Source organism: Acanthaster planci, linkage group LG02 (genome assembly GCF_054643075.1).
Source record: "Acanthaster planci isolate LZ-2023a linkage group LG02, COTS_SCS, whole genome shotgun sequence".
Lineage (NCBI taxonomy): Eukaryota > Metazoa > Echinodermata > Asteroidea > Valvatida > Acanthasteridae > Acanthaster > Acanthaster planci.
Genome location: NC_141778.1, coordinates 24,584,912 through 24,602,241, shown reverse-complemented (window position 1 = coordinate 24,602,241; position 17,330 = coordinate 24,584,912). Strand labels below are relative to the sequence as shown.

Sequence of the window (17,330 nt, the reverse complement as noted above, 5' to 3'; positions counted from 1 at the left end):
TTGCTTTTGGGGTCCACCTGCCTGAATAACGAGCCATATTACTGACTTCTGGCTGTAGTGGGACTCAGTATGCATGCACACCAACTAAGTGAGGGGCATGAACATATGTGACCTACAAAAGTGCCCCCCCCGGGCTCCTTGATGATTGGACCCACACACAGATCACAGGCCTACAATACGGTGGATGTTGACTGCACTTACTTGGGCAGGCTCCTGTATTACATTGTTGACTCTCACTGGTAGGACCTACACAGGTGCTACCTCCATAGGCTGGGCGGGGGTTGGTGCAGGACCGGTGACGGGTCTGGGTACCACCTTCACAGGACCGGCTACACTCACTCCATTCAGTCCACCCACTCCATCTTCCATCAACTTGTGGTGGATAAAACAGAGATTGAAATCTTTCATGTTGAGTTAGGAAAACAGGAGAAAGGTCGTCTCTTCATATGGTTTGGGTGCATCAGAACAAGACATTCAAACGTGAAAATGGACGACTTTAGAACATGTGCATGGACCTTAACAAACTGAACTGACTCAAATCCTGCTCAGGAAATCGATCTGGATCTACGTGCATCAATTATTGGTTCACCATTAATTGTACTGTAATGAAACGCATTCACTGACAAACATTACAGAAGGACCCATCTCTGGCTCTGCTACCTATCCTCCTGATGCTCTTGCACAGTTTGGTAGATCACTTTTTCCTCTCTCCAACAACTAACCTCTCTTCAGCTCACAGACTTGTCCTGAGAACCCCAGTGGGCACTGGCAGGTGAAAGTGCCTATCCCATCCACACAGGTTCCTCCATTGTCACAAGGGCTGGAGTCTGTTCCACAATCGTCAATGTTTGTTTGACAGCGTTGGCCAGTGAAGCCCAGGGGACATTGGCAGATAAACTGATTGACATCATCAATGCAGGTACTGCCTGAAGCACAAGGGTTGCTGGCACAGTCATCCACCGCTGGACCGAGAAGAAGTTCAAAAGGTTCCATTTCTTTTAGTGATTCTAACTATTCGCTAATAGTTATTTAGGGTAAAAAATGTGACTTCTGAAATAGGCAAGATATCAGCCAATTATTTACAGACAGTCAAAGGCCACAGGAGACTCATTTCTATAACATTTGTACCGTATTTCCCACTCGAATCTCATCATTTGGAACACATCAAGGCCCTGTCACAGAGCAATATTTAGCAGCAGGCTGTGAACAATGGTCTAGTTCAACACTCACTCACACAGTCTACCTCCACAAACTTCCCAGACGTTGTATGTATATAAAAGAGCTGAGCATACCTGTTCACAACAGTTGGTTCCGTCAGCCACCACAAGGAATGTGAATTGCTGGTTTGTATTTACACCTCCAATAGGAAGCGATGAGATTTTACGTTTTGAATTGTTTGTCATAAATTTCCCAACTGCTCCAATGACTCATGTAAATTTTTCCTGCAAAATGCACCGTCATCAATTGCTACAGTAAAATTTCAACATGCCTCTGAATGATCAATTTTTAACTAAATTGATCAGTTGATCTGCCGAAAATATTAATGAAGTGAACAACTGTTTATAAACTCAACAGATCCAAGTCCTTACAGTCACACTTTGACGGAGTCACAATTTGGATTTGTCCCATGAAGACGGTGTCCATGAAGTCAGCTGCTGCGATGACATTGCCAGGGGTAACAAAGCCGCACGTCTGAGCGTGCTGTTGAATAACGGAAGCAATCAGTGCTGTGTCCCACAGGTTCACGTTACTCAGGGAACCAGTGAAACAGTGTGACTTGGTATTGTCTGCCAATGAGTTAAAAAAAACATCATTACGGAAATCAAATCATTTGTCTGTCAAATGTCTACTACATGTATACTGAAAGCGTTCAGTAAATTCCCATGTTCAACAAACACAGTATGGAATGAGAATTTGTTACATGGTTACATCACATAAAATTAGGTCTGCAGCCCTCTCCCTCTTGGAGCTAATTGACATCATGAACTTTGCTCCAAGCTCCAAAACCAGAGGAGTGTGTTCATTTTGGTAAGTCACCTCATCACCTTACTGGTCAAAAAGGCACTGACCACAGTTGGTAAAACCTACACACAAGTACGGTACCACCTCAGTAAAGACTTCAAGAGCTGGTTACCAGTTTAATGCACAGTTTGAAATCAAGACGAACCAAGAAATTCCTTGTAAACAAATGACTGAAAAGGTTCCACTTGTGAGTGCCCAGCCTGCTGGGACCTGCACTAAGAGCAAAAGCAGTAAACAACGAAGCAAGGACCTACGGCAGCCACATAAAGCCACACTGACTGTCAAACAGTGCTCACCAGAATTACGTAACTCTCCCAAAATGAACTCCCCTCCACCGTGGATCTTGGCATCGGAACTCATCGACTTGCGTATCAGTCGCAGCTGCCCGTCTCTGTAAATCTTGAGGATGCCACCATGCTCATCCCATGAGATGGCCAAATGATGCCAATGGTCGTCATTCACAGAGATGAAGGAGGAACAGTAATGCCTGAGCCATGAAGACAAAAATACACAGCACAGAATGCTAAATCCACTGCATATTCTCCACACTCTGACTGTGTGCATGAGTAAATACTTAAACAATAGGCTGGAAACCTGCAAACCGGCAGCTGATTTCAAGGAATGCTGTGTAAGCCTTCTGCCACAAAAATGTCTGCCTTAGCTACACAACACATCGTATCTATGACTGATTTCATGAAAAGTTGCTCCGCTGCACAACATTTATTTACATTAAGTTTATATTAAACTTCTTAGACGACAACAATCGCAGCTTTTACAAACAGGTGTTTGTTTCAATATTACAGTATAGAATGATCACGGTATTAAAGTCCTCCACATACTCTGTGCATTGTTCACTAACACACAAATTCCTGACTGTGTACGTGAGTAAATACTGAGATGATAGGCTAGAAACTTGCTGATGCAAACCTAGCTGCTTCCAATTTGCACCGGCCTGAATACCGCAAGTTCAGTATTGAGTGATTTGGGAAAAGGAATAAAAGACCTAACATCTGCTTCAAACTCTGAGAATGTGGGCCCAAGTTGGGGAACATTTTCAACATTGCCTAATTTCAGGCTCAGTACTGAGTCCTGGTTTTAAGTAAGGTCATCTAAGAACTGAATATCGTGCAAGAGTCAGCTTTGGTGTGTAGATTACAATGGCAGTGCAAATAAATTTTAGAAATCTTGGATATTTATCCTTGATGCCTTTGATGGATACATTTTACAGTATCATAAATGATGGATATCTGGGTCCATTTTTAAAGTTTTCTCACTTCAAACTTTCTTTTGGAATTCCCACATAAAAACTAAAAGCACAGACAGGGATATTGCTTTGGAATCAAATAACATGACTTCGAGTTTGGTGCTGACAATTTTCAATATCACGTCGCTACAGTCAGTCATTTTGAGTTGACACAGGGTAAAGCACTTTACAGCAGAGCTCTTTATAGAGAGTTGCGACATGTGTGTCTCAATTGCTGGAACCAATATGGTGGATTATGTATCAGTTCACAAGGGAAATTTGTACACTACAGCTGCATGCTGTACTGCACACACAATGCACAGCCATTTTGGTTCCAAAGTCTGGCGCCACTCTCTCTATGTACAACTCTGCTAAATTGACAGGTTATGACGGGGTAAAAAATACTCCATTCTTGGTGAGGTAGTTTTTCTTTACATTTATTATCTATTGGTACCCTACTCATAAGTAAGTGGGACTTTGGTTCGACTAAAAACTGCTAAAACATGTTCCCTGATCACAGCAGGTATCTGTAATGATCCCTGATCTCAGTCCAATGGAATTGACAGAGAACAGCACAACACGCCCTCAAACGGGGAAGGGGAGGGGACAGACGAAAGGAACTTACCCTCGAATGGAGACTTCCAATGCCCCAGGATTGCTGATGGCAAACTGTGCATCATCCAGCGTTTGCCCAGAGATGTGGGTTGTATAGGCCAGTATGACCCCCTCAGTTGCCGTTGTGCGAATCCACATCATTATGGTGAATGCTCGCAGTGGTTCATTAATGGCATGAGGTAGAGTGATGTACTGACTTGGATGACTGCCTCTGAACGCCATGTCGAAATTGGACTGTGCATCTGAGATGACAAAAATGATGTGCATTATGGCATCCGTGCACAATTGCACCTCAGAAACAAAGCATTACTCGAGTATCACTTGCCATAAATGACAAGTCAAGCTGATGGCAACATGGTGGCCCATTCAGATGGTACCAGACAGTTTTCTTGTCAAAATCATCACAAATAATCAAAATTTACATACGTCTATTTCATTACAAAGAGTAGATCACTCGGTACACCATCCTGTCAGTAGTGATTTATTGTATATCTCTGCATGCTGGAGAAATCCTGCAATGTGAGCTATTTGGATGAATTCAACCTTGTAACAAGCAAGGTGATTGAATCGAGAAACCAATGCATAAATCTTACGCTGGCTGCAATATGTGCCAACAAATCCTGGTCTGCATCTGCACTGGTATTGGTTGACACCATCAATGCACTGAGCTCCATTCTGACAAGGGTGGCTGTCACATTCATTGATATCCTGCTCACATTCAGGGCCACTGTAATCAGAAACACACAGCAAACCAATACAATGGTCTTGCTTCACATGGACATAATGATACTGATGACTGGTTTGAGGGGACTTCCAATATCTACAGATGAATTGTACTAACCTGTAGCCTGGTGGACAGTCACAGGAGTACATGTTGAGCCCATTGACGCATGTACCGCCGCGCAGGCAAGGGTTGGGTGTGCAGTTATCAATAGTCGCCTCACATCGCAACCCAGTGAAACCTGGAGAGACACATCTCAATACTTATTTTCAAGGCATCACAGGTGACTTGGAAGGAACAACTGACCTACACACAGAGCATTAATGCTTTGCACTTACCTGAAAGACTCTGCTACTATCTACAAACAGCACTGTGCATTATTTGAAAACCCTTAATGTTTGTGATTAATTATGTCACTGACTAAGCAATGCTAAAATCAATGGCCTTGAAAGTGGGTTGTCAGTCTTTCTTTATCAGTGAGTGAATTCCAAGATACAATTTGGTAGGGAGAAAAGAGCTGGACATGCCAAGTACCTGGTTCACATATGCAGTGGTGTGTGCTGCTTCCAGAGGGCAGACATTGTGCATTGTTCTGGCATGGCTCAGCTGAGCAGATGTCTAAAGCCGTCTCACAAAACTGTCCTGTGTAGCCTGGAGCACAGCGACAGGAATAACGGTTGGCCTGTGGGTAAGGATATAAACAACCACAGAAAAAGGTCAGGTCTGTGGAAAAATGAGCTACAGCTGGGGATCAGGCCAAAGCTCTACCTTTGAGAGAGCACGAGGTAGGGCAAGGAATAGAAAGAAATCCAGCATTTTGGGACTTGGTGAGTGTTTGAAAGTCTGAAAAAAAAGAAGTAAGCCAAAAAGAATTAAATCAGGCACACAAATCTCAATATATATTCCCTCCTATTTTTTGAGCACTCCAGGATGGGCAATTGAACCATCCCCACACTTTTTCACGGTGAGAAAAAAACGAAGGCAGATTTTGAGGAATTTGGGGGCTCCCAAACAACTAAAACATATCCCTTAGAGATGAAAACAGAGCAAAATAAGCTACAAATACACTGTTTTGAGGTAAAGTTCCGGGGTGTAAGTAAATATATTAAATGTGTACATCATTATCATGAACAGCGCCCCCTACTGTCCCATAGTGTCAGTACCCACCGCCTTTAACATTTTCATGGCTAAGCTTTTTTTTTTATTTATGCCATTCCCCATCCACCTTGGCACAAATTTTGCCCCACTGAAGTTAAAGGATTGTCATTTGTAGTTTTAATTTTGATATCTGAAGTTTTAATATACATGTACAAAGATTAACTTTCTGATTGTTCAAGCCGCAGTTTAGTTGATGGATACCTCAAACTGTGCTTATAACGGTGCTTCAAATTTTGGAGTTGGTCAAATTTATCCATATATGGCACAAGTGGAGTTCTAAGGGTGAGAATGATCAGGAAAGACTATTCTATCTTAAATATGTACCATCAGAATAGGAAAAGGGCTTAATAGAAAAGTGTTATAAGTGGAAACGATCCCATGTAACAGATAAACTAAAGTTGGAGATTTCTCACAAAATACAATGTTGTTTGTAATAAAAAGCTAGAAGCTAGAGTGAAGTACACATACATGCACATGTATGGGCCATGTTAATTGTCCACAAGATACCATCTCACCTGATCAACACAGCTTGCTCCATGCAGACACTGATGGTTAACACAATCATCAATATTAGTCTGGCACAGTGCTCCTTCAAACCCAGCCTGACAATGACAGTCAAAGCCATTGGCAGTCAAGTTACAAGACCCACCATGCCTGCAGGGATTGGGCTGACAGTAACCGGTGTCAATTTGGCACAATGTACCTTTTGTACCGTCCTTGCACTCACAGATGAACCTGTTGATCCCATCAATGCAGACTCCTTTATTGTGACAAGGGTTACTCAGACATTCATTGATGTTGATCTCACAGTTCTGTCCTGAGAAGCCAGACAGGCACTGACAAGTGAAGGACTGTAGGTCATCGATGCAATGACCTGAGTTCAGGCAAGGGTCACCTACACAGTCGTCTTCATTAATCTCACATTGCTCACCAACCCATCCATCTGCACAGTCACAGATATAACCATTCACCACATCACGGCATGTACCACCATTGGCACATGGATGAGACTGGCATTCATTGATATCAATGTCACACCTACGGCCAGAGAAACCAGCAGTACAAAAGCACTGGTAGGAGTTGATTCCATCCACACACTGGCCTTTGTCACAAGCCCCAGGTACACAGTCATCCTTGTTGATTTCACAGTTGATTCCACTGAAACCATCAGCACACTCACACCAGTATCCATTGATCTGACCCACACAGGTCCCATTATTAAGGCAGGGAAGTGATGCACACTCATTGATATCAATCTCACACAGAGTACCGGTGAAACCTTCCAAGCACTGGCAGGTGAAGGCGTTGACCCCATCTATGCAGATGGCTCCGTTGGCACAGGGAAGAGAGGTGCAGTCATCAAAATCAATCTCACAATGCTCTCCTGGTTGGCAGAATATTTTTCGAAATGGAGAAAATGAATTGAAGACAAATGAGGGTTCTCAAAATCATGAAGTACAATAGGACCAAACACAACTTCGGGGATCACCAAATGCTATCAAAGGTATTTGAGGGACTATTATTTTCTCTCTTACAAGTGACATGCATCTGTAAAATACCTTTCTCCATCAAAGATTAATAATTTGTTTGTGTATTGCATGTACGTTGGAGAATATCTGGAATCCCTGGTTTCCTAGTTATTCTTGAATAATTACCATTGGAATTCCCCAGACAGCTTTGTGCAGGTACATGTAAAACCTGCTACTCTGGAATGGTCTCAGACGTTGAATTAGTATCCATTATGAAGACTGTTAAGCTGCTTGGCATCTTTTTGTAGTAACCGTCTGCATTCAACAGTTAGTCTTCAAACTGAAATCAATCCATTTCACTCAGGGGTACGAAATGTTCAAGAAATGTCACATTGCCTCCAAACCTTGCATTTACATGTGTTCCTCAAATTTGAATGTGACCACACTGAGGACATTGCTGTGGCCTTGTGAAGTTTCTTCTTGAAGAGTGAGTGAGGGTGGCTGACTCTGTCACTAAAATCTATCAGCCATCATCAGGTTCTAGTCTGCTGAAATGTTACTCTCTGATAAAGAGGATATCTTCTGAGTCTTGGTCACAGTAAGGATGGACTTATCACACTCTTATTCTAATTATTTCTTAATTCTTGGTAACTTTCCCCTTGTCTACATCTCTAGAACTTACCCACAAATCCAGCTACACAGAGACAGAGTTGGTCCATAGAGGGCGGTGCACAGCTGCCACCGTTCAAGCAAGTCTCTCCTCCATAGCAGACACCCACCTGGATCTCACAGTCTCTGCCTGACAGTCCAGCAGGGCAGACACAGTAATAATCCTCACCTTCAGCCTCACACACGGCGTTGTGATGACAAGGGTTGGGGTTGCAGAGGTCCGTGTGTCCCTCACAGCGAGGCCCTGAAATCAACAGAGACAAGTCAGTGAAACAATGGTTGGTAGTTGGTACATTATTCCCAAGGTTTCCTCTCAGTCCTATGTTGACACTGAGATTGCAGTGCCCCGAAGTCTACCCTATGACATAATAAAGAAAGTGAGAAACAGTTTCTGCTGCATTTCAAGCTTTTCAAGTATATGTGTTTTTCAGATTGTTTTAAAACTTTCTATTCACAGTGTTTAAAAGGTTGTTGTTTGATTCTATACAACACCTGAATAAATGTCTGTCTGAATTTACCCTGCAGAATATAAAAGTTGAGCACCAATAGGCAGTCACAGTACTTCACAGTTGAAACAAACACAAAATGTAATGAGCCCATGCAAAACAGCTTTCTGTATTCTATCTGTCAGATGAAGCAAAGTCTAGAAATACAGGAATTGGAACGTGAAAAGCTTGAGATGCAGTTTAATGAAAGACTGACAAAGCTAAAGGCTGACTTGTAGACAAAATTGAGAAATGATTTATTCAGCACTTTGACGGCAGAGGGAGCTCTATCAGATTTTCCACCACCTCTGGTGTGCGAACCTGTTCAATGTTGGCATGGACTACTGGCTTAGCAAGTATCTGGAGCAGTGCCAAGACCTTGGTGTCAACTACCATTTCCAAATGACTGACTTGTGCTATGCTGACGATGTGGTAATCTTTGCAGAGCTCTTAGATACAATCGCAGATAGAGGCCCTCAGCGTGCTCTCCAAGGAAGCTTTACCACTCGGCCTCATCATTAACTGGGCAAAAACGAAGATCCAGTCACTCTTGGATTCTTCTCCATCTCCACCCATTTCAATTCCCATCGGCAGTCAGGATGTTGAAGCAGTCAAGGAGTTTGTGTACCTGGGCTCTAACCTTTCTTCTGACTGCTCTTCAGCTTGCTAGGGGACATTTGGGAGGATGTCTCCCATTTGGCACAGCACCAAGTTTAAAACCAAGAGTGAGCTTCACCTCCTGGACTACACTGTCCTCCCAGTCCTTATGTACTGCAGTGAGACCTGGACACTGACAGCTGCCCTCGCCAGGAAGGTCAACGCCTTTCACAGGACCTACATGTATCTCCACATCATTCTTGGGATTCACTGGCATGACTTCATCACTAAGGAGCAAGTTTATAGACAGGCTGGTAACCCCCTTCGGTGAGCAGTACCATCCAGAGGAGGTAACTACAGCTTCTTGGCCACTTTGCCCGGCTCCCAGAGGGAGTCTCACAAGGCAGATCCTGCTAGCCGCCAGCAGGCCTCCACCAAACGACTGCTGCCGTCCTCATGGATGCCCCCGACTGACCTGGGTGAGGCAGATCGTCCTGGTCCGACCACTGCACTACCTGATGGACCTGGCTCCAAACCGTCAGGCCTACGGAGAGTTGGTCACAACGGTCACTTAACTGGCCATGCGAAGTCAAGTCAAGTCAGGTGAAGCCCAATTTTTTTTTAGCACCGTCACTGGGTTCAGGGACCAATGGCTGGTCCATAAAGGCAACCCATACTCCATCTCATGCACTACTTGACTTTCATGCACAGCATTGTCAAACCTCTTCCTTGAAAAACTAGTTTGGTTAAAAACTGGTGATAAATGGTGTTGAACCTTTGTGAACAATTTCAGTGTCATGAAATCCAAAACTGTTGATGTCAGGATTAAGCTGAGTGTTCCCTAACGCGGGGCACTTGAAAAAAATCTCAGAAAATCTCACGTAAACTTTTACAAAATTCCTGGAAGTGGATAAATCCTTTAAAGCATCATTACTTTCACTCAATACCCGTCCATAAGTTTGTAGAACGTTCTTTTCACATATTCAGACGCACTTTTAAAAGATTCATTTCAGACGCAGGAAAACATCTAAAAAATGGGTGAAATCAAATTTCATCCGAACTTTGTAGCAGGTATGTAGCATTCAGATCTATGCATCAGAATATCAGGAGCTTGATAAAGTTTCACTAATTGTGAAATTTGAGTTAAAAGTATTGTTACGACACAAGAAGCAAAAAAAACAAAAGTGCACCACATTAGGGGCTGTGCCATATTAGGGTATGTATCAACAAGTATAAAAAATCTTGTCAACATTTTGCATGCTCTTATACGGGACGTGGTATTACATGTGTACATAGACTTAAAAGTGCTGTAAAAAAAAAACATTGAAACCAGAGTTAAATGTACACTGTCGACGGGAGAACAGCTGGGGATGTAAAACAGGAGCTTTTGCATCCAGGGGGAACATTACATCAGGGAGTGCTTTGACGGGAATCTGAACGTACATGTACATGTATGCAGCATGGCATTCAACACGATTGCCACCATGCATGGTGTAATGCTATAAGAAAAAAAGGTTGGGTTGTTTTTTTTAAATAAAAAATGGCGGTGGGTGGATCAAAACAATTCCAAATACCCTGAACTTTAAAGATATCAAAGACTTTCAAAACCCCTAAAACAAATATTGAATGTTTCATTTTTGAGAAATAGAATAATTATTTGAGCACCAACATATGCTTCACCTATCAAACAAGAATCATAGAATACATGTCTGCAAACAAATGCTCAATGACTTTTGCCAATCATAACACAGCATGTTAAAGAGGCAGTTTGCAATCAGCTGTTTAAGGAAATATGGAAAGAATACTTACCCTCAAAGCCCTCCAGACAGGTACATTCAAAGCTGTTGACATCATCAATGCAGATACCTCCATTAGAACACGGTTCACTGGCACACTCATTCATGTTAGTCTCGCAATCCGGTCCGGTGAATCCTGCCGAGCATTCACACTGGTATCCTGTCTCCTCTGTGGAGGTCTCTGTACATACACCATCATTCTCACAAGGATGGTAGTCACATGGGCTCAGTAATTCATCACAGTGGGCCCCACCATAACCATGGGGACAGGCGCACTGATACCGATCATCCAAATCCTGGCAGGTTGCACCATCAGCACAAGGGTTGCTGGCACAAATATCAATGTCAATCTCACAGTGTTGACCAGAGTAGCCTGTGCTACACACACAGTGATAAGCACTGTCGCCATCAACACAAGTACCATGGTGTTGGCAGGGGTTGGACTTACACTCATCAATGTTAGTCTCACAGTTTTCTCCGATGAAGCCGGCAGCACACTCACAGAAGTAATCTCCCTCCACATTATGGCAAGATCCATTATGCTGACAGGGATGCATCAAACACTCATCAATGTCTTCCTCACAGGTGACACCAGTGAATCCAACATCACATGTACATATGAATCCACTAGTCTGGTTGCTACATGTACCACCATTCTCACAAGGGTCATTCAAGCAGAAATCAATGGTCATGGAGCAATCATCACCTGGTAGACAAAGAGAAATAACAGCCATATCTTCTATTATTGTACAGTATGCAATGGACAGCCTGTGCTAGAAGGCAACATCATTCACTGTGCACTTGTAGAAGTTCATGATGATCAAACCCTCAAAGCTGAACCTGACACACGGGGGCCATATTTAATCTATATGCATATGAGCCCCGAGCTAAACCAAGAGAGGGTGCAATTTTCCTAGCAACGAGGCTCATGTGGTTAGAACTGCACTTTGCGGGTTCACGAACAACTATGAAATGCACGCGTTACGGTTGCGTTGCTACCAGCAAAATCAACACTCCCAACCATCATTTTTCAACAGATGAGGGAATGCTTCGATCTGCTCAAGGCAGATAATCTGTGTGTCCTTGTAGATGTGCAGTCTTTGTTGGATTTGTTTTAAGCTTATACTATGATGTCAACATCAAGTCTTTTAGAATAGGTGAGCTGTGTACACATAACGTAACTTTGAACCACGTATAAGCCTTGTGCCACAAATTTGTGTCACAGCAGCACAATATGCTTATGTTAGATTTCACGGAAAGTTGCAAAGCTGTGCAACGTTTTAATTTTATTCAATTTCTTGGCCAAAGACAATAAGGACTTTTACAATGGCTGCTCCTTTGCAATATTACAGCAGTCATTTTTAAAACATTTTTGTCTTTTCTTCATCGGAACTGGATAAAAAATCTCAAAGTTCTCTCGCAGCTCAACTAGTTTTTTCATTACCTTCTGAAAAACAGTTGTAAGTATCTTGTATACGCCTTGTTAAATTCAGCAAAGATGAGCCTTAACCGAACATGATGAGCTACACATGTAGTCAAATCGTTCGCTTTTGCTTTGTTCAGCATAACCATCACCACCTACATTGACTGCGTAAGCTATGCCGTATGTTGTGCAAGTTGCAGACTTACTCAGTGCATGAGTTTCATGACACCGCTCTGAATTTGTTATGCAATATATGCAATAAAATAGGGCGTAAGTTATGCTGCACAATTGAAGAAAGTTTCGTGACATCAGCCGCGGAATTGTTACTTTTACATTTCAATGTTGCATTGTGGCATTTTTTTCCTTATAAAGTCGACATTTCACTTGGTGGAGTCCACCAGAAATGAACCTTCTGACAGACCAAATTATCAGCACCAAATTATCATGGCTTGTTAACTAAAAAGAGTTGAATAAAACTCTGCAATTTCCTTATTTGGCAGAGTGGCAGACCCTACAAAATTCCAACATAAATCACGAGAAATGGTCCATCTCCTCTTTTCTTCAATCCATTTCTCATTCCATTACCTTGGTATCCTGCTGCACAGGTGCAGCTGAACCCATTGAGTTCATCCACACAGGTCCCTCCATTGAAACAAGAATCTTGTTGGCAGTCAATCACATCAGTCTGACAGTGTTCTCCAGTCAGACCTGCTGGGCATTCACAGAGGAAGGACTCTAGTTGCTCCATGCAGGTTCCACCATTCAGACAGGAATCAGCGGAGCAGAAGGTTCGCACTGAGAAGGCAGAGAAATCAAACAAACAAACAAACAAACAAACCTGTGTGTAGAACTATCTGCGAGTGAATTTATCAAGTAGAGTATTTTTTCTGGTGAAAGTTCCTGTTCACTGCATGCACCTGAGCATTAGAGACTGTTGAAGCATCTTGAATGAGGTTGGTTGATGGTGAAATCAATTTTAAAACACATCTTAGCTGAGATCTTCTTAGTCCAAAGATGAGTCAACAAGATAAGATGAGTTTTGTGAAAGAACTCACTTTGAAATTGCGGATTCATCTTAACTTAGTCCCTACATGGTCAGCTCCTTTTTCCCTTTACAACTCTTGAGCTGTGGGACTTACCTGAACACATGCTCAGATCCGTGGCTCCAGTGACCTGTGTTATGTGTCTATCAGGGCAAGGCTGGCATGAACTCTGACCTTGGTCAGGCTGGTAGCTATGGTATGGGCAAGGAGTGCACGGCTGTACACCAGATGCAGAGAATGACCCGGCAGGACACATGTCTTTATGAAGTCAAATATCAAAACACAGCATAAGATTATCAGACAGATTTCAATGCAACTGAGTTTAAACCCAGGATCACTACCTATACTGGTGGTTCTATGTTTATAATTCTGAGTCTTAGGGTATGTAACTCCTCAGTTTGCCATTTCAGGGTCATTTTGTGGTCTGTGATTCATTCCTTAATGTCAGAATACAGGTACTCCTGTACATAAGTAACATCATCTCTCATTCTTGGAGAGCAAATACTGTACATTGAAGTCAAGGTTCCACTCATGTAAACATGATCAAGGTTTCCCCTGTGCTGAAATATCACACAACGAACAATTAGCACACACCACGATCATGTCACACTAACCTGCACAGTCCTCTATGTCCATGGATCCAATGCTGGCCGTAGACTGACCGAATGGACAAGGGAGACAGGACAGTGACCTAGCCTCAGACTGGTAGGATCCCTTCTCACACTTGAAGCATGGCTCAAGTCCAGTGTCAGAAAAGTGACCACTGGGGCAAATGCCTGTAAAAAGTGGACAAAAATATTTTAGGTATTCTCTGCTACAACAAAGAACTTCTGGATGGAACTTTGCACTTGAGAAACATCATGTTACAAGTACATTATGCCTGCATGCACAGTGCTTAAATTCTCCAACATCACAGGGTTAAGGGCCAAAACAACCCTCAAACTCTACTGTCTAATGTAAACTCACCCAGGCAGTCTGTTAGATTAGCAGACCCAATGCCAACAGTAGACGTTCCTACAGGACAAAACTTGCAGGTGAACTGGGGCTCCAGGTCTTCATCTTGATACCGACCAATAAGACACTCCTCACAGGTCAGAGTGTCATTGTTGAAAAACTGACCGGCTGGACAGCCAACTGGCTCAGCAAAAAGCAGATGAAAAGAATACAGTTCTTTTAATAACCATAAGTATGGACAGTTCTAGACTGTGTTACTACTTATTCAAATTCAACTTGTGCAGGGTGTGGCGGCAGCTGTATGGCATTACATGCAGCAAAGATCTTACACATGTGCTAATTTATTGAGCACAGCAGGAATTTATAGCAGGTGCAGAGTCTTACAAGACGCCTATGTAACTTAGTTTGGCTGTAGGATTCAGAGATTGACATACCACACGTCATGCTGTCGGTTGCCATGTATCCATGGGGACAGGATGGAGTAGGTTCCTCATACTCAAGCACAGGTTGTGGATCTATCTCCATGCCATCCACAGCAAGCTCCAAGCCGCCACTGTCTGCCATGACTTGTACATTGTCTACTAGTTCATACAGTTTGTCATAGCCAATCCAACTTTCTTCTTCAAAATCAAGATCTGACAAGGTTGAATCAGTTGGCAACGTGTAATCCATGCTGAATGTAATCGTGAAGGAGTGTGACATTGCTGACCGTCGACTACGAGTCCACTCGGTATTGGGTTTGGGCCTTGGGGTGGGGAGCCGGCGGCGTTGGTTGTCATGATGATTCGGCGGCAGCTTTCCTTTTGCACGCATGTCGGACAGCCATTTCTGGGCACTCTCCGGAAGCTCATCTGCTGCACTAAGCTGCTGAAAGATAGTATTCAGCTGGTCAAACTCAAAGCCAAAGTCCAGCACTGAGTCCCGGATGACGCTGACATCACGTCGATAGATCCGGCTGCTTGAAAGCCCGCAGGTGACCACTACATTACCGACATGGCACTCAGAAGCATAGCTGGCACAGATTGCATGGAAAGCACTCTGGTTGACTAGAATGGAGATAAACTGCTCTTTGATCTGGGCTTCCGTTTCAGGTGAAGAACAATCGCCGCTGTAATAGTGCAGATCAGACAGCACACGCAACCGGCCTGGTCGCACTCTCCCTACAAAGAAGAGAAGACATCTCAGTTTTACTCAGCTAAGGCTGCAAAAAGCTTTATCTAAACAAGTACAGTTTTTTGTATAAATGCCAAGGGTGCTATGAAGCCGGCACATGTTGCCAGTGATGGAAAACTTGTACTTTCACAAAGTCTACATGCCCTGCATATTTCTTGACAATTAGGAATCAACGTACATCATCTGCAGCTAAATCTGCTCCACGGTTTTTGACTCTGCCTTCAAAATGCATTGACCAAATTCAGCACATAAAGACCAAACAAAAGCATATGTGAAGAAGCCAATATGAACAAACATTACACAGCTTTAAACAGGACAACTTACGGGCACAAGGTGGGAAGAAGCCTGGTGGAGGAGCCCACACTCCATCAGGGCCACAGGTCAGAAAAGTGCGAGCAATGTCACGGGGAGACACATCATAGTTTTCGTTACAAAGCATAGAACAGAAGCGTCCAAAGGCCCAACTATCACATGCCTTGGCTCCGTTCCTGGGTGGCCTTAGGTCGACACATTCATGGGCTGTTCAAAGAAAAAAGACGACTCAATTCACTGAGGATGGACTGTACTGAATCATGACTGACAAAACAGGATAGTGGAAGTAGAAATAATGTTGTGAGAAAGCAAAATTTCGCAGTTCTGATAGATAGCTAAGGAAAGCTATTTATTTTGCCTTAAAAAGGATTTCCAAGTGAAAACTAAAATGCATCTTTATTCTCTTTTTATGAGAACTGATAGGACATTCATAATGATTATATTTGTGAAAAGATTTTAATTATCAAAAATTGCTTGGAACAATGCATAAAAACAGTTGGAATAAAGGAATATCTTTGAGCACTAATATTTTTTTACAAGCATTCAGCTTTCTTCTTTTGCTTATCAATGTTCAAATTTGCATCAAGAGTCTTCTAGTCTCCAAATGAGATGAATTGATTTAATACTGAGGCATTTCTGTTGAGGGTCTTGAAACCAGACCAGTCATCTTTTGTCAGCTCTCCTCCCGTGCAAGTTTAGCTGGCCAGCTACCCTCAGGCTAAACTAAGTAAGATTCTTGAAAAGCAAAGAGCAGACTTCTCACGTGTGATTGTGACCCCGAATTGGCACATCGTGGTCTTCCCGTTGTCCAGGTTGGTTGCACTGCACTGGATGTTGTGGCGACCCCATCGGAAGGAAAACCCATTCTGGTGACTGCAACTGACCTCCAACACGTCACCCGTCAGCTCTTGGAAAACAGGCTATAAGTAAACGAAAACACTGCCAGACAAGAACCCTCAAATATCAATCCAGGCCGATTTCAATAGTTGGTTTTTAACGACAGAAAAATTTCATCCCTGGGACAAACATTATTTCCAGTGCACCCACGTGATGAAGGCTCTACCAAACTGGTCTAAACCAAATGTGGATAACCACATGCAAATGCACACCTCAAAGAGACAGTTGGCAGGTTTTTCCAGGATGTAGTTCAGTGTCATTTTTGTACATGGAAAAACCGAGCAGTAAGACGGAGTGGACAAGGTCCGGAGTACGTTAGACCAGCAATGCACGGTAAAAACTGCAAAAGGGTATACTGAACAGCATGTCGGGTTCACCGATTGTGTTAGCGTTGGCTAAAATTCTGACCTGTACTGCATCTTTCATGACTGCACTACATATTTCAAGGAAACTGGGGCACTGGTCGTGCAAATTCCACCAAGTTCTAACAAGGGGGGCTTAGGCACTGATGCAGAAACATGACCGGTTGGGCTCAATCGAATGGTTATAGTAGCACGCCCTATAAGCAGGCTATGCACACAGCCAATATAATGTGGTGTAATCATCTCAAACTCCAGTCTATGATCACTGACACAGCTCTTACCTCATGCCACGTGAACGGGGTAGGATTCTGATCAGTTGTGACATTCTGGTCTGGTGGACAATACTCAAGGACAGGTGACAGGTTGTCTGTGGAGTAGAGGGACATGTAAT

The 17,330-nt window shown here is 43.1% G+C and overlaps 1 protein-coding gene across 6 annotated transcripts in view; it reads right to left on the bottom strand.

Annotated features, from left to right (window-relative positions):
• Nucleotides 1-17,330, bottom strand: part of LOC110990291 (uncharacterized) — a 63,776-nt gene that overhangs the window by 10,194 nt on the left and 36,252 nt on the right. For all 6 annotated transcript variants that reach the window (XM_087133288.1, XM_087133291.1, XM_087133289.1 and 3 more), the window contains 19 exons: nucleotides 17,221-17,306; nucleotides 16,444-16,600; nucleotides 15,693-15,887; nucleotides 14,630-15,355; nucleotides 14,208-14,375; nucleotides 13,856-14,017; nucleotides 13,338-13,499; nucleotides 12,784-12,993; nucleotides 10,789-11,481; nucleotides 7,911-8,141; nucleotides 6,275-7,143; nucleotides 5,136-5,283; nucleotides 4,722-4,842; nucleotides 4,474-4,607; nucleotides 3,891-4,122; nucleotides 2,319-2,509; nucleotides 1,590-1,787; nucleotides 723-962; nucleotides 202-372 (listed from right to left, as the gene is read on the bottom strand). In XM_087133288.1, coding sequence (XP_086989414.1) covers nucleotides 202-372; nucleotides 723-962; nucleotides 1,590-1,787; nucleotides 2,319-2,509; nucleotides 3,891-4,122; nucleotides 4,474-4,607; nucleotides 4,722-4,842; nucleotides 5,136-5,283; nucleotides 6,275-7,143; nucleotides 7,911-8,141; nucleotides 10,789-11,481; nucleotides 12,784-12,993; nucleotides 13,338-13,499; nucleotides 13,856-14,017; nucleotides 14,208-14,375; nucleotides 14,630-15,355; nucleotides 15,693-15,887; nucleotides 16,444-16,600; nucleotides 17,221-17,306 — 5,094 coding nt within the window. The remainder of the gene's footprint in view (nucleotides 1-201; nucleotides 373-722; nucleotides 963-1,589; nucleotides 1,788-2,318; nucleotides 2,510-3,890; nucleotides 4,123-4,473; nucleotides 4,608-4,721; nucleotides 4,843-5,135; nucleotides 5,284-6,274; nucleotides 7,144-7,910; nucleotides 8,142-10,788; nucleotides 11,482-12,783; nucleotides 12,994-13,337; nucleotides 13,500-13,855; nucleotides 14,018-14,207; nucleotides 14,376-14,629; nucleotides 15,356-15,692; nucleotides 15,888-16,443; nucleotides 16,601-17,220; nucleotides 17,307-17,330) is intronic.